General features: G+C 35.5%; 1 protein-coding gene across 1 annotated transcript in view; it reads left to right on the forward strand.

Annotated features, from left to right (window-relative positions):
- Positions 1 to 18,258, forward strand: part of CCDC57 (coiled-coil domain containing 57) — a 73,065-nt gene that overhangs the window by 36,614 nt on the left and 18,193 nt on the right. Inside the window, exons 11-16 of the mRNA XM_070740125.1 lie at positions 658 to 823; positions 2,552 to 2,737; positions 5,120 to 5,193; positions 7,401 to 7,629; positions 8,136 to 8,272; positions 15,506 to 15,722. Of these exons, the coding sequence (XP_070596226.1) occupies positions 658 to 823; positions 2,552 to 2,737; positions 5,120 to 5,193; positions 7,401 to 7,629; positions 8,136 to 8,272; positions 15,506 to 15,722 (1,009 nt within the window). The remainder of the gene's footprint in view (positions 1 to 657; positions 824 to 2,551; positions 2,738 to 5,119; positions 5,194 to 7,400; positions 7,630 to 8,135; positions 8,273 to 15,505; positions 15,723 to 18,258) is intronic.

The following is an 18,258-nucleotide window of genomic DNA, read 5'->3' on the forward strand; positions in this document are numbered from 1 at the left end:
AATCTTTAAAAAACTTATGCTGCACTCTAGTGGTTGTCCACTATTTATTGTTCTAAAAAGAGTATCTTCTTTGGAGAGAGATCAGAAGCAGAGATTGAAAAATACTCAGTTACAGAATTTTTAGACACAGGAGGTCATCTACGAAAATGACAAATGATATTTCAGTATTGAAATTATATTGCTGATGTACATTTGGAACTATATAATATTTAAGTAAATGGATTTTGTTTAGATTTCATTCACAAATTAAATTTCATTACTTCGGGGGGTTATTTTGTCTCTATTACTGTACTCTGTTACTAGTCTCTATTACTGTACTCTGTTACTAATTTCCAAGTATATTTTGATTTTACATGTGGCATATATTTTCCTGGAAAGTATTTCTCATACAGTATATTGATTATATAATGTTGCATTAAAATATTGTGTTTATGTATATATGGGTGATTATATATTAGTAATAAAAAAATAAAACAGTTCCACAGATATTTTTAAAGATTATTAACTATACTGTTCATTTTTGGATGCATATGGTATGTCATTGGAATGGTTTTACTGGTAAGTTTGCTGTATACTGAGCTTGCTTCTTTGAATGACTTATTCTATTCTGAAGGGAGGCAGTTTTGATAATTTCCTTAATTTCTTGATTACCCATAGGGTACTGTAGGAGTTTCTGAACATTTTCCTCCTGCTGATATCCAAACATTACAGCAGCAGAACAATATCTTGAGGTCTGTTATTGCAGAAATGAGAAAAGAAATGGAGATCCTTAATAATCAGGCAGCTTCCTTTGATGACATCAAAATTAAAATACAAAATGCAGGTATAATTAATTCTGCTGTAGTTTTATTTCCTCTTGGTTATTTATTTATTTGACTTCTATGCCGCCCAATTCCAAAGGACTTCGGCCGGCTATGAAATGGATTTAATTTACTGACAAGGCTCTCTATATTTTATAAAGTTACTAAGTCTCCTTTAACAAAAGTTTCTCTTGTTTTTTGGAAGATTTTTTGTACCTCTGCAGCTTATTATTATGTAGACATAATGCTGTTTAGTGTATGGCTTCCATGTAAAAGGTCTGTGTTTCTAGCAAGTGTTAGCAATAAAAAAACAGTTCTATTTGTAGAACTCTAAAAACATAGAGAGCTGGTAGGGACCTCTATGTAGGTTTTGTAGTCTAACTCGCTACAAAACTTCTATGAGGTTTTGTAGTCAAACTTAAGTCTCTGCTCAAGGCAGGAGATTGGATACTATTCTGGACAAATGAAGTCCAATTTTTTCTTGAAAATATCCAGCAATGAAGCACTCACAATTCCAAGAGGAAAGCTATTACATTGATTAATTGTTCTCACTGTCAGGAAATTTGTCCTTAGTTCCAGGTCAGAGCTCTCTGATGAGCTTCCACCTATTGCTTCTTGTGTCACTCGGGTACTTTATAGAAGTCAATCACTCCTCTGTGACTGCCCCTCATTTATTGGGAAACAGCTCTCAGGTCATCCCCAATCTTTCTCTTCATTGGTCTAGACATACCTAATTCCCTTAACCATACATTGTACAGTTTAGCCTGCAAACTCCTTGTCATCTTTGTTGCTCTTCTCTACACTCTTTCTAGGATCTCAGCATCTTTTTTGTATCATGGTGACCAGAACCGGATGCAGTATTTTAAGTGAGACCTTACTAGTGCAGTATAGAGCTATACTATCACTTCTCATGCTCTTGATGCTATCTCTCTGTTGATGCAGCTGAGAACTTTTTCGCAGCTGCAAGCCTGCAACACACTTCTGGTGTGTGTTAGCATTCCCCATACCCCAGCTTTGTGTTGTCTGCAAATTTGATGAGCTCCCCTTCTATCTCCTCCTCCTCCTTTATTCTTTGGAGCAAATATTATGATTCTAATTTAGTCATGATCCTTCTAACGCCTCTCTCCAATCAAAGTATTACTCTACTCTTACAAGAATATGTTTATCAATTGTAACAATATTAAAGTCTCTTCTTAAAATGAAATTTAAATGATAAAAATCCAACCCATCTGCTGTTGGAAATAAAATTAAAATTATAGTTATTCAGCACTTAACAAATGCTACTACTTCTCTCGTTTTCATACATGTACATGTATTACATTTCATATAAAACAAGATTATAAGCTGCTTGACTGCCTAAAATGAAAAAAATTTTTTTTTTCCTTTTTTTTATTACTATGTGAAATTGAAATTGCTTCTGGAATCATTCTTCTTATCCTAATCTTTAAAAGAATACCAGGAAAAGCTCATTTAGCCAGTTCCTGAAAACCAAATAGAAATAAGAAAATTATTTTATGAAGCTTTATATAAAAGTATATGTCTGATTAAGGTCTACAACTGTTAAAACTTGTAATTTATTTCATCATTAATATCATTACACTTTTGTTACTTTTGCTGCAGTAAACCTATATTACTGCTGTTCCAGGAAAATATTTGAGAATGTTTGGATATTTTTCTTTTAATTTATAAGTATAACCAGGCAATCTTGTCTGCAAGTTCTCAACCTAAAACGGGCATTTTTATTTTTGCAGAGCATAAGCAATCCCTAGAAGAGGAGATCAGAAGATTGGGGGAAAAAAGTGAGGCAATAGACAAACAGAAAGAAAATGCAATAGAAGCGCCAAGAGAAATACTTATGCCTTCTCTTAATGTAGTCCCTAGATGTAATAAAGCTACTCAAACTTTCCATCCAAACTCCTTTGTCAGTGAGGATGATGGTAAGTGAAATACATTTCACATCTACTATTATATGTCATAATTATTGCATGCTCTGATGAAGATGAATACTATGCCAGAAGTTCAACATACTAGACAGGTCTCATCAAAGGAGCCAGGTGAAGAATGTTGCTTCTATAAATGCTGTGGCAAAACATAACTTACAGAAGGCTGTACTGGATTGATTGATCATCACCTTTAGTAGATCAAAAGAATGGTAAAGCCCCAGGACCTGATGGACTACCAGCTGAGGTTTATAAGGTATTTGAAGAGGTATTTGGACCTATCTTTTCGGATTTGATAAATGAAATATTTATACAAGTTAAAATTCCGAATACTTGGACTGAAACTTATATATCTCTGATAGCGAAAGAAGGGGCTGATACACAAAAATTAAAGATCAATAGGCCAATATGTTTGTTAAATGTTGACTATAAGATTTTTGCATCAATTATTGCAAATAGAATATAACTTTAGAATATTATGAACAGCATCCCGAAAAACAGATGGCACTGATGTTTCTGGATGCACAAAAGGCTTTAGACAATTTAAACTGGCAATTTTTAAATAGGCAATTACAATATATGAATTTTGGAGCGATGTTCTTACATGTCATAGAAGCAATTTATAATAAACAGTTGTCGAGAATAATTGTGAATGGAGAGATGACCGATAAAGTAAAAACCACCAAAGGTACAAGACAAGGCTGCCCACTATCACCACTGTTATTTATTTTGACTTTACAAGTACTGACTAGAGCTATAAGAGCAGACAAAGAGATTTTGGGCCTCAAAATTTGAGATGAACAATATAAACTGCAAGCATTTGCAGATGATTTAGTTTTCATTTTGGAAGAACCACTTACTTCAGGCCCAAAACTCGTAACTCAAAGTGGGAATTATGGAGAAGTAGCAGGACTTAAAATCAATAAAGAGAAGACAAATATGATTGTAAAAAATATGACAGAAAACAAAAAAAATTATTTAAAGACACTTTTAAACATATAGGTAGTGAAGAGGGTAAAATACTTGGGAATTTAGTTAATAGCAAGATGTTCGACATTAATGGAAGAAAACTATATTAAATTAAAGAAACAAATTGAAACTGATTTGCAAAAGTGGAAAAACTTGCAGTTGTCATTGATGGGCAGGATTGCACTAATTATCTTACCACGATTGCTTTTCTTATTTTCAAACATACCAATTAAAATTAATAAAACCTTTTTTAATGATATGAATAAGATAACAGATAGAATGATTTTCTTAAATCGTTAAATATTTTAATTAATTGGATTGTTGTGACTGTTTTTACTTGTTGTGAGCCGCCCCGAGTCTTCGGAGAGGGGCGGCATACAAGTCCAACTAATAAATAAATAAAATAATAAATGATAGAATTAGAAAAACAAGGTATAAACCTTGATTAGTATACGTATATACAATTGCAGGCAAGATATAACAAAGATAATAAAGAAGAAGGTATAAATCTTGAAAAAACTAAACTAGATGAAATTTTATTTGGCTCAGATGAGCATTTGATAAAAAAGGTTTTATGGCTATTTTTTGTCTATTGATTTAGAATTTGAACAAATTAAAGATACAATGATAAAATGGATGAAGAATATAGGATATTCAATAGATATAGATAAATGACAACAAATTTGGGAAAGAAATTATAAAATGTCAATGTCAACAGCGTATAAAGAGAATATATATAGATGGTATATGACACCAGAAAGATTAGCAAAAATGTTTAAGAATAGATCAATGAAATGTTGGAAATGTAATCAGCTACCAGGCTCTTTTTATCATATGTGGTGGACATGCACAGAAGCTAAGAAATTTCAACATACTAGACCAGGTCTCATCAAAGGAGCCAGGTGAAGAATGTTGCTTCTATAAATGCTGTGGCGAAACATAACTTACAGAAAGCTGTACTGGATTGATTGATCATCACCTTTAGTAGGTCATCAAGTACTATACTAGGTATTGAAGTTCCTTGGGATGACAAATGGCCCATAAGACTCAGGACTGTTGCCTGAGCAATAATGGCCAGAAGTTACAGGACTATTAGAAGAAAAATTGCTTACTAAAAACAAAGAAATAAAAATTTGCTGTAACAAATCAGGTCCAATGACAAGAAGATATCTGGAAAGAATTCCTGCCATCTGTAGATGAATTAGACTAATATACTGTTTGATTGTTCAGTAAGTAAATTTTAATTATCACTGGATGTAGCAATGAAGATTCCCCCCAAATACAATTATATGTCTGTGTTTCATCAACTTCATTAATAATTAGTTAAAAGTATGTTAACTAGAAAGGATTTGAGGTATCTTTGGAGTTCTTCAGTTGACATCTGCTTTGTTTTGCCCTTTATTATTTCAGGTATATTACATCATAGTAAAGTTGCTGCTGTAAAGTTTCTGGGAAAAAATGAAACTGAACATTCAAGAACAGGGGTATGAAAAATATCATTTTTTTATTTTGTGTGTGTGTGTGTGTGTAGGTATATGTATATATATTATAATTTTATAACTGTTATAAAATTATAACTTAATTATTCGGAACACAAGGGGTACATTTGTTTGCTTTCACTGTAAAATGCTTCTCATATTCTGACCTCATATATAGAGTACCAGTTTATGAGAAAGGGTCCATGTCTTTCCTACTACTTCCACTAAGAGGCATTCTAATTCTTTGCTGCATCTGGGTTTACCATAGACATATTCTAATAATCCATTTGGGTTAATTGAACTGAACTCTTACTGAATACAGAAAGAAAATTATCGATAACTTGTACTATTGTATCTCAGTTAGAGCTAACTAAGTTTGCAGATGTACAAGTTAAAATTTATCTTGTTCTACTATAAATATTTTTCCCCACATATCAAATACCTTCAGTAAATACCTTTTTTCACTTTTGGCTGGTGTTAATTAAATGTATAATAGTTTGTCAAACTTTAATTTATTAGCATAATTCTGCCTGCCAACTCCAAGAATTTATTTTTTTTAGAATTTCCATGGAAGGAAATTTTGCAGAAAAAAAGCTACAAGGACACGTCTCTGCTTATCCACATTATTTAACAAGTAGAATATCTAAGAATATCTTTGGGTTACATTAAAACTTAGTTATATGAGGGCCACAGGTCATATGATTTTGATTTTTCTTCTTCTCCCCTTTTCATTAAAATGTATTTTGTTTAGCAAAATTGTATCTTGAAGGTAATGTGGTGTAAGCACTGAAGCTGTAATACAGGCTTCATCTGTAGTAAGCCATTATGTTAATGGAAGGGCAAAACAGACTCATGTTCATGGGGTCACTCTTTTTGAGATGAATTCATAAGTGAATGCATCTTTAGCAATGACTTCATTTTCGAGGGCACAATTCACTTTTCATGGCACAGAGTTAAGGAATATAATAGCAGATGACTGCAAAATGAGTGAATGGTATGCCCAGGAAGCTGTTAAGGCAAATAAAATTCCAGGATGCATCACTAGAGGGGTTATTAGCAGGAAAAGGAGGTCCAGATCCCTCTATATAGGACTGTGATGGCAAACCCATGACAGGCGTGCTGGAAGTGGCACACAGCCGTTGCCCCTTGCTTTTCTGGGTTCCGGTGCACTGGCCTCCTGGTTGTCATGCGCACGGGTGCAACTGGGAGAGCAGCTGCCCATTGCTATGCCCAATTATCCAGATTCCATCCCCATCCCAGGTGTGTGTGTGGAGCCTCCCACCATCCGTGCTACCAGTTCTAAGAACCAGTCCAAACCAGGAGCATCCTACTGCTGCTTTGAATGGAGTTGATCTGGGGTAAATTAAATTGATTGTACATGATTTGGAGAGGCACAAACCTCTCTATAGAAGGCATCACAGCTGGTTGCATACTGTAGCAGAGCAAAAGCCACAAGGTCACAAGCACCCCGACACAAGTGACATTGAGCTGGCCTTGTTCACCTCAGCCATGCTCACCTGACCATGCTTATCTCAACCATCTGAGGTCAAACACAACCTTAAAGCAGCCTTCAATGAAATCAAGTTTGACACCCTTGCTTTACTCCTTTCATTAAGAAATATATATCTTGCCCTTCATTTTCTTTTAGTAATACTATTTTGGAATGGGTTTCCTAGTGTCATGCCTACTTTACAAATGTGCCCCTTTATAGTTGTCTTGATATATGCTGGAATCCTTTCCCTAAATTATTACATTTAAAATAATAACTATTTTAAATTTGAGAAGTTGGAATTTTTCAAAGCGGTGTCACAGTCTCTGGCAATTTTTAAAAATTTCCTAACATTGTTATGAGCCCCAAATAGGTTTTGTCAGCTTTCTTGGAAAATAAGAGTCTAATGCTTTGCTTAGAAGCATGCCCATCTGCTGCCAATAAAGGCAAAACATTTATAAGACATCTGGAACAGACAGGGTCCAGTCCAGGTGGCAAATAATTTTCAGTTAAATGGTGCTGTGTAATTGGTGATTTGGAACCTTCATAGCAACTGGTTTTTCAACAGCACCCAGAAAACCTCCAACAGGTTCTCAAAATGTGAAATACATTACAAGTATCAAAAGATAAGGAATCCCTTACCTTTTGATGCTTGTAACATATTTCCCATTTTGAGAACCTGGATTCCTACCCTGGAATAATCTTTATCTCATTTTGCTCCTAGAATACACTGGTAAAATGGCTCCAGGAGGATTCTGTTCATCCCAAGCAACAGTTACTTAGTATGGGCGCAGGTGACGGACCTCATCAAAATTTTAGAAACCGTAGAAAAGTGATTCAGGACAGACTGAAAGGAGCTGCAAAAAAGATCTGCTGTTTGAGCAAAGAGAAACAGCAGCTACTAGAGATGGTAAATAGACTAAGAACGGAACTTGGAGAAGCTTCAAAGGGAGGTAAGCTCAATTCTTGCATAAGAAATTCAATCTCTTGAGATTGAAAAAACTAATGGAGTGAAGTACTGCATGTAGGCTTGTTGCCAAGGTTAAGAGGTCCTGGTCAGAGCTTGAGAATGAAATGCTGCTGAATAAGAGTACAGTTGCTCTCAACATTGAACATGATGGTATGAAACATGAACAGACTCAGTATTTGTTTTTTATTCTTGACTATGAAAACCTTGATTACTGCTCTAAAAGGTCAAGGTAGCAACTACTTGTTACGTAATAGCAAAGAGCTCTTTTATACCCTTCTCATGTACATAAGAAGATTCTTGAAATAAATACTTTTTTTGTTTTGTTTCCTGGAGATGAAGAACAATGAGAAATGACATTATTGTATAACTAACTTGAGGTCAAAATAGAATCCTTGTAAGAAAATTTAATATTAAAGCTAATGTCCTGGGACTCATTTTTCATTTTCTGTATAGCATAAAAAGTTTATTTTTGTTTTGTCATCTCTGTAGGATTTCAGGATTGCAACGATTCAAAAGAACCTCAAACCAACACATCCCCTAGTGCCCTTTATCCCAAAGAATATGTACAAGAAGCAAAGCAACATTTTCTGCCTTTAGAACATGTAGAACGCCATCTTACAAAACAGGTAATATGTTCTCTTCCAGGCAGTATGTTAAAACCTCATCCTGTTGAGGGAGAGGTCTGCGCATGTGGCAGTTAACCCACCAAGTAGCCACAGTTAACCACTATATCTAATTGAAGTCTTCAATGAAAAACACTGCAGCAGGCTTTCTTGTAAAAATATATTTAACTTCTCTTTTATCAAACTGCTTTTCTAAGCAAACTATCATATAATACTATCATAGAACTTTTAATATATCCACCACTGCAACCACTAAACTACAAACCACCCAGCACAAACCACTCTATAACAAACTACACCCATGCAAGGATGTTCCTCCTTATATAGGTTACAACCAATCAGGTTGCAGCACAATTAGCAAACCCATGATTACATACTGATTATGGCTTACATTAGCCTTTCCCATGGTTACAAACCATTTACTTGCATTGTAATATTATCTTCAGAAATAAACTTATTTCTGACACATCCTACTATTTATACCAAGAACAAGAAGGTTGCTCTCAAAATGCTGGATCCTGTCTTGTGATGGCAGTGATATTATATGCAAACTCTGCAAAAGCCAGGCTCTGAAGAGTATTGTGAAATACACTGTACACTGATTTTGCTATGCCCAATTATCCAAATTCCATCCCACAGTTCAGATTCAATTCACCATTTCTTTGGAGATTGTAGCAATGTGTAATTTTTGTATTTCCATAAAGATTGGTGGCATAATCCTGTTAGAAGGGTACATTTAATCTAGATTATTGTTAGTTTTAAAGTAAAAGTTGGCCATATTTTTTATTTACAACTGTACCAAAGAAAGTTGGAAACCATCCTTTTTCTTGTCTTTTTTTCCTTTTTTCACACGTTTACCTTGCATTTTGTCTCATTTTTCCTTCTTGCTGTTTTCTTGTTTACTTTTACTCATGGTTTTAAAATTTAATACAATCATATTAAAAGAAAAAAGATCCCAAGCAATAGCAATTGTCCTGAAGTAGGAGATACCCTTTTAAAACATATCGTGTTTTATAGCCTTAAATTACATCCAATGTAGCATAAATAGAAGCATATGTTCTTTGAAATAAATTTGTTTCAATAAGAATTTTTCCTTTATTTTAAGTGGTTATATATAACAATAGCAATAGCACTTAATACTGCTTCATAGTGCTTTTACAGCCTTCTCTAAGCAGTTTACAGTCAGCATATTGCTCCCAACAATGTGGGTCCTCATTTTACTGTCCTCAGAAGGATGGAAAGCTGAGTCAACCTTGAGCCAATCAGAATAAAACTGCTGAACTGCTGGCAGTCATAGTATTGCATTCTAACTACTGCTCCACCACAGTTCTTTATAAATATACAGGTGACTCAGGAATCCAAGTACAGTGGTACCTCTTCTTACGAACTTAATTTGTTCCATGACCAGGTTCGCAAGTAGAAAAGTTCGTAAGAAGAAGCAATTTTCCCCATAGGAATCAATGTAAAAGCAAATGATGCGTGCAACCCCATCCCTTTTGCCTTGCGCCGCTGGGAATCCCCGCCTTCAGACTTCCATTGCCAGCCAAAGCTCCTGTTCTTGCGTTGCTGGGATTCCCCTGAGCCTCCCCTTGCTGGGAAACCCCACCTCCGGACTTCCATTGCTAGCCAAAGCGCCCATTCTTGCATTGCGGGTATTTCCCTGAGCCTCCCCTTGCTGGGATTCAAAGCAGCACCGACAAAAATGAAGGGAATCCCAGCGAGGGGAATCCCCGCAAAGCAAGAACAGGTGCTTTGGCTGGCAATGGAAGTCCAGAGGTGGGGTTTCCCAGCAAGGGGGAGGCTCAGGTGAATCTCAGCGCTTCAGCTGGCAACGGAAGTCCGGAGGCGGGGCATCCCAGCGGTGGTGGCTCGGATTCGTAAGGGGAAAATAGTTCGGAAGAAGAGGCAACAAAGTTTGTTAGTAGAGGCGTTCGTAAAAAGAGGTACCACTGTATAGTGGTGTTTACAAACCTTTCTTTGGCCATCCTATTAGTAGAAGATAGTGCGGATATAAGACAGAAAGTGTTGATTCATTAGGATTTAGGCTTCAGTAGGTAACTTAACATTAAATTGCATTGAAGCTTTTATTAATTCATTGTAATGTTATCCTAATTTCAATTCAATCTGCTGATCCATTTTTCATGCCCCTAACATTTGGAACTGATAGCAAGTAACTGATAGCAAATAACTATTCCTAACTATGTGATATTTTTCCGACAACTATTGTCACTTTTGACAAAAACATTAATATCAGTAGAAGCCAATGAAAGAAAGTAGAGGAATTGATGTCAGTTGACAAAAGACAAGAAAGAACAATTATAATTCTTGAGATGGATAAATCTGAATTTTATTTATGCTTTCAAAATGTTTTGGAAGAGAGAGGAGAAAATATTATGGAAACAATGGCCGGAATCCTGGCAAAAGCTTTGGAAGAAAGTAAAGAAAAATTATTAAATGATATGGATGAAATTTATTGAGTACATACTGGAGATTTGAGATTTTCTAAAAAGGCCTGGAGAATGGAATTACTGCAAAAGTTGAGAAATGTTAAACACAAAGAAGATCGTTGTTCTAAAACAAATTCCAAGAAGAGTGAGAGATCTAAGAAGAGAATACTACTTTCTAACTAAGAAATTAATTGAAAGAGGAGTGAATTTTCAATGGTTGGTTCCAGAAGATATAATGTTAGTATGGCAAGGACAAAGACTTAGAATCGATAGTTACCAAACAAAAATATTCTACAGGCAGAATTTCATGCAGACAGAAGAAGAGAGAAGATAAATGAGAGAGAGAGAGAGAGAGAAGACAATCTATTGGATGAGGCAGCTGTAGGACTTTGAACAAAATTGAACAAAAACTGAATATACCAGATGAGGAGTTGGAAAAAGTAATTGCAGAGTTCAAAGAGCAAAGGGAATCGAGAATGATAGGATCGACAAAAGATCGGCAAAAGCCATAAAGTAGAAAAATAAAACATAATAAACATGGATGAAGAAATTAGGATGATTTCAATTAATGTACATGGACTCAATTCACCAAATAAGAGAAACAGATTTTTTAATAAACTTAAAAAATTGAATATGAACATAATTTGTTTACAGGAGGTTCATATTAAAAAACAACATAATTTTTTTTAGAGAATAAAAATTTGGGAGAATTGTTTGCGGCACTAATAGATCAAAGGAAAAGAGGAGTTGCTTTATATATACAAAAGAAAATACAAGAAAATGTACCTTCAAAAATTATATATATATGGATGAAGAAGAAGGGAGAATATGAATGTTAATGGTAGAGATAATGATGAATAATCAAGAGAGATAATTGATTGCAATATACACTCTAAATGAAGACCAAGAGTCATTTTATTTAAAATTACGTAAAAAAATTAATGAGTTAGATTATGAGAAGATCAGCTTGTTAGGAGATTTTAATGCAATTGTAAGTTCTGCAATTGTAAGTTCAGGACTATAAAGCATATAAGAAGAATAAAAAGCAAAGGAAATTTTTTCCAAAAGCTTCTTTTAATATGGTGGAAGAGTGGAACCTAATTGATGATGGAGGGAAATACATCAAAAAGAAAGACAATTTACATTCTTCTCTCCTAGACATAAATCTTGGTCGAGAATAGATATAGCATGGATTACTATGAATCTGCTAAATCAGGGATCTCCAAACTTTTTACACAGGGGGCCAGATCACTGTCCCTTGGACTGTTGTTACCTTATTTTTAAATAAAAAACAAAATGGGAACATACTATTTAGAGGGGGAGGGAAGTCTGAAATTCACAAAAGTTTATGTTTTGTTTTTAATTTTCTTTTGTTAACATCTGATTGGCTATCCAAGGTTTTCTTGGTTTATAGAAAAATGTATAAAGAAAGAAGGAAACACTTTGTCATGATGGTTAATACGTTAGAAAAATAATTGGTGTTGTACTTTTTGAAGGAACATTAAGGAGGGAATTTAATTAAAAGAAAAGTATGTGCCTGGATGACAACTTTAGAAAGAAAATGTTTGCAACTTTTTTGATGATTGATATTAGTTACTAACAAAATACCGCATTTTATTCATGGAAAATGGTACACTATTGTTTGAATGTATGTTGAGAGAATTTTTTTTAAATTTACACCCCTCAAAAATGTCCTTCCTTCCTGCGTCCCTCCATTCATTTCATTCTTCCTTCCTTCCTTTTCCCTCCATTTCTCCTTCCTTCCCTCCTTCCTCTCCTTTTCTCTCTCTCTCTTGCTTTCTTTCTCTCACTCACTCTTTCTCTCTCTCAGTCTCACTTTCTTTATCTCTCTCTCTGCTTTCTTTCTCTTGCTCTCTCTCTCTTTCTCACTATCTCTCTTGCTATCTCTCTTCCTCCCTCCCTTTCTCTCTCCCTCTCTTTTCCCCCCTTCCTTCCCTCTCTCCTTCCTTCCTCTCCACTTCTCTTTCCCTCCCTCTTTTTCCTTTCTCTTTCCCTTTTCTTTCTTTCTCCCCACTTCTCTCTCTGTCTTTTCCCTCTTTCACCCTCCCTCTTCTTTCCCCACAGAGAACTCACCCGACAAGTCTCTACATCCCCTCCCGACCCCACACTCCCATGTGCATGTATGTGTGTGTGTTGTGCCCGGCTCAGCTTTCGGCAGGCCTTCCTTTACCTCGGGTGAGATGAGATCGAGGGGGACGTTCTCGCTGCTGTCACTCCAGCTTTGGATACGGAGGTGCCTCAGCGAGTGGGCACAGAGACTCACCGCCTCCTCTGGGCGCAATGCCCACCTTGGCGGGAGGCGCCAGCAATAGACACAGGTGGTGGGGAAGGAGAGGGAGCCGCTGCTGCCCCCAGAACTGCCCGCTGCAGATGGGCTGGTGCTGAGCCTCTTTGAAGTTCGCGGCGGAGTGCTCAGCCTCCCCAGCCCCCCAGGTGCATGGCAGGCTGGCAGTGGAATGGGGAGCTCGCGCGCATAGGCACGCACAAACCTTCACTGGTGAAAGACTTCCCCGCACTTTCCTTGTCGCTCCCCGCCCCAACTCCGATGCCCAGCTCCCCAGTGCAGCCTTGGAAAAGACTGCACGGTGGGTTGTTTTTGTGTGCGTGGCAGCACGCCTTACAGGGGACATTGCTGTGGTCCCCGGATACAACCGGAGAAGCCAGGTGGGGCTCAGAGCCCACGGGGGTTTCTCCAGGCTGACAGACTCAACCGCGGGCTGGATAAATGGCCTCAACAGGCTGCATGCGGCCCCCGGTCCATAGTTTGGGGACCGCTGTGCTAAATGAATTACAAAATATAGATATTGACTCTAATGTCTGGGTGGATCATAATCCAATCTCCATTACATGGAGAGGTAAATGAAAAAAGACAATATGGATCTTACAGAGAAAAATCTTACAAGAAAAACAGTTTGAAATATATGTTGAAAAAGAAATGAGTTTTTCTTTCAGGAAAAAGGAAAAGAGGGAACTACTTTACAGATACTTTAGGATACTGCCAAGGCATATTTCAGAGGATTGGTGATGACCTACATGAGTAAGAGAAATAAACAGAGGAAAGCAGTCAAAGTAAAATTAGAAATAGAATATAGAAAATTGGAGAAGATTTGGAATAAACAATCTGAGAAATTAGATAATGGTGAAATGTGTATGAAAAAATAAATTCTAATAGATTAATTAATAAAAAATAAGATTCAAATACATGATTACTGTAATAGAAGAATTGTTTGACTTTATTGTTTACTATTTAAATTAGAATTAATTATATTAGATAGATTGAAATAATTGGACTTTGAACACTGATTGACAATATTTATTATTTCAATGTTAGAGAAATTTCTAGATATATGGAGGTTTATTCAGTTTATATGTTCTGTTGTGTAAGAATGTGTTTTTAAGGAGGAGAAAAAAACCTAAAATATGTTAAACTATGTTGATGAATTTGGGGTGAAGTTTTATGTTTGCTTAAAGAATATATAGAAAGATTTAATTATTAAATTTAATAAGAACTGGAGGAACGGGAATGAAATAATGGGTGCAATTCAGATGATGCTAGATAAAGGAGGAAGATGAAGGATATATACCTAAAATTAAAATCTAATGGAATCAACATAGAGATATAATAGATAAGAGTTATGATAAATTTAGAGATTGAAAATTAGCTTTTTGTGACTGCTACATAACTGAATTAGAAATTTTTCACTCATGGAAAGGTGTTTGAGGCTATAAGGGGAAGTGGGAACAAAGGAGAGAAAGGGGAGAGAGAAGAAGGAGAGATAGGAAGAAAGGAAGACACAGAGGAGAAGGAAGGGGAAGGAGAGAAGAGGGGAGAGAAGCAAGAAAGTAGGAAATAGAAGTGGAATAGCCACCTGAGATGGAAAGAGGGGAGTGGAGAGAGAAAAAGTTGCAGACAGATTGAGCATTATAGGTTAAAATAGTTTTGTAAATTTAGGTTACTGTTTGTTAGAGATAATATATGATGATGATTATTATATAATAAAGGTATATGTGATATGTTGTATGATTGTAATGGTGGAAAAAATTAAAATCTTTTGAGAAAAAATTAATATCAGTTACATGGGAAGTGCAACATGAGTCCTGAATAGATGTGATTTGTATACACTACTCCTACCCAATACAAAATGAGCCAGTTTAGAAAGGTATTTAATTATCTAAGCAAAAGTATTCTTTTTTGCCCTAATCTCTGTGTATGATTTTTGGTGTGGTGCTGTGCATATGTAGCAGAATATGGAGAAACTGAAACTGAGACTCATACGAAGGTGATTCACTCAAATTGCATTGCCAAATTATTGCTGAGAGCTTTGAGAATAATGATCTGGGCAAGAAGCTTCTGCAGTGAGAAGACTACATAATTTGGAAATCATAGCACTTATTTCTACAAATTGTGTTCTGTTCCATTTTCTTAAATTTTTACTTAAAAATATATTCTTATAATATAATATAAAATATATTCTTATATTTTTATAGGCTTATAAAATTTATGCATGGTATGTCTGTATGTATGATTGGTTCTTTAAATTGGGGTTTTTAAAATTACTTCTAATATTAGATTTGTTTACATTGTCTTTTTACTGTTGTTAGCTGCTCCGAGTCTGCGGAGAGGGGCAGCATACAAATAAAAAAAATAAAAAAATAACTAACTAAGTAACCAAACAAACAAACAAATAAATAAATATTCTATTTTAAAATATATATATTTCATCTATTTTCACATGATATTGATCTTGGACATTGGTAATTTCCACAGATTGGATCAGACTCATATACAGGAAACTGTGCTGCAGATCCCATCGTATATAAAGCCCCTGTCCTTCAACAGCCTCAACAGCTCAGAAGAGAAAGTCCAAGCCTATCCCAGCAAAGTCTGTTATCATCTAGTGCGCATACTTCCTTGGAGGAAATTTGGCAAGTGTTAGAGATGGGATCAAGTCCTTCAGTTCTCAGCCCCAAAAACATTGATCAAGGTATGTGTAATGTATAATAAAGTCATGGTTATTTAATTTCAGTAGTATAATTCAAATATAGCACAATGGCTTCTTGAACCCTGCATTTCTCTATTTTACTTATTGCAGTCTCCACTGGTATTTTCTTCATTTGCTTTACATATTCAGCACCTTTGAATTCAACATTTTGCTGAGTGTGAAACGAACACATTTGTGTGCTCAATTAATCATTAGCTACAGATAGATTAAAATCTGTAACATCTATGCATAGATCAAATAATATTCTATGAAACTTTCTGGAAGACGTCTCTAATGTATTCCTTGGACACTCCACAATATCCAAGTGTAAGGAAGCATTAGTTGTATTCTTTTGGTATGCTTTCCTACACTTACTGATTACATGCCATCTCCTTTCCACTGTATAAAAATCCAAGTCTGGTATTCCTAAACAATAAGAACATGTGACAAATGTTCTTTAAAGCTGAAAGTCTGGTAACTACTTTTTTCACTACGCAGAAGTAGATATTCCATATTATGAGCCGGGGTTGCGCAGCAGGTAGAGTGCAGTACTGCAGGCCACTGAAGCTGACTGTAGATTTGAAGGTCAGCGGTTCAAATCTCATCACCAGCTCAAGGTTGACTCAGCCTTCCATCCGTCCGAGGTGGGTAAAATGAGGACCCGGATTGTGGGGGCAATATGCTGGCTCTGTTCAAAAGTGCTATTGCTAACATGTTGTAAGCCGCCCTGAGTCTAAGGAGAAGGGCGGCATAAAAATTGAATGAATGAATGAATGAATGAATGAATGAATGAATAAATAAATAAATAAATAAATAATAGCTGAATATATATTATTGCTTTTATTTAGCATCTGCCATTTTCACTAATTTTATTTACATTTCAGTATGTAAAATTTATTTTACTGTTATAATTTTAGTTTTAATAAAATATTCTTAGGGGGAAATACAATATTGTTTTGTATGCTTACAACTCAAGTTTTGCTTGCTAGAGATTTAAAATAATTTCAGTCAATACATCCTAAGATTTGTTGTAAGATGTAATTTTATAAGATTCAATAACATATTATTTGTTTACTTATTAGATTAGATTTTCTTATGGAACTCAAATTGGTATACATAATTTATTTATTTATTTATTTATTCAATTTTTATGCCGCCCTTCTCCTTAGACTCAGGGCGGCTTACAACATGTTAGCAATAGCACTTTTTAACAGAGCCAGTGTATTGCCCCCACAATCTGGGTCCTCATTTTACCCACCTCAGAAGGATGGAAGGCTGAGTCAACCTTGAGCCAGTGGTGAGATTTGAACTGCTGACCTTCAGATCTACAGTCAGCTTCAGTGGCCTGCAGTACAGCACTCTACCTGCTGTGCCACCCCAGCTGTTCATGTAATGCTCTATCCTCTCAGATTCCCCCCAAAATAACCGTGTGAGATTTGCACATAAGGTGATTTATAATGTACACATTAAAGTTACAGCCTCCTGCCACCCCAATATTACTAAAGGAAACTCTCAGAACCTATTAACAGCTGAAAAGATTATGAGGGAAATGAAAACTGACCTGTTAATTAATTTTAAATAGAATCTTACTAGTAATCTTGGATTAACAATAATAGTTTGAAGGGACCTTGGAGGTCAACTAGTTCAACCCCTTACTCTTATAGGAGATCTATACTATTTCTGATAAATGGCTATTCAGTCTCTTCTTAAAAGCCTCCAGCAGTAGGGCAGGCACAACTTTGGAAGACAATTTGTTCCATTGGTTAATTGTTCTCACTTCCTTAGTTCCAGATTGCTTCTCTTTTTAGTTAGTTTCTATCCATTGCTAGGTACTTGTCTTACCCACAGGTGCTTTAAGTTGCCCCTGTCTTCCTTGATAGCAGCCCTTTAAGTATTGAAAGATTGCTGTTATGTCACTCTGATCCCTCTTTTGACTAGACTAGGTATACCCAATTTCTACAGTCATTTTTCATATATTTTAGCTTCTAGATCCCTAATTGTTTATGTTGCTCATCTCTGAACTTTTTCCAAAGTTTCAACATCTTTTTTGTATTGGGGTGAGCAAAACTGGATGCAGTATTTTAAGCATGGTCTTAACAAAGCTTTGTAGAGTAATACTGCTGTGATTTGATGGAATGATTTGATACTTTTTGTCTCCCTGCTCCTGGAAAAACAAGTTAGCATGGATGCATACATATTCCACAGCCACCACCCCAAATATGTTTACTGTATACAGTATGTAAAAATACTACTCAACCTGTTTTAACTCTCTATCCAGAGAACTTTATTATTTTACATATTTAATATTTAATAACTTGCTTTCTTTTTTATCTCATTTAAAATCATTTCTTATTTCACCAGTTGACCAGTGTTTTCTTTTTTGCCCATATGAACCATCTAAGCATTTATCTCCCCAATGTTAGGCATAAAATTCCTCCTCACTTTGTCTCTGTCTTTTTCTTTTACTGATCACTCTATGGTCATTAATGCTTATTTAAAAAAATTATCAGATTTCTTTAAATTGGACAGTTTCTCTGTA

This window comes from Erythrolamprus reginae, chromosome 2 (assembly GCF_031021105.1).
Source record: "Erythrolamprus reginae isolate rEryReg1 chromosome 2, rEryReg1.hap1, whole genome shotgun sequence".
NCBI classification, from domain to species: Eukaryota; Metazoa; Chordata; class Lepidosauria; order Squamata; family Dipsadidae; genus Erythrolamprus; species Erythrolamprus reginae.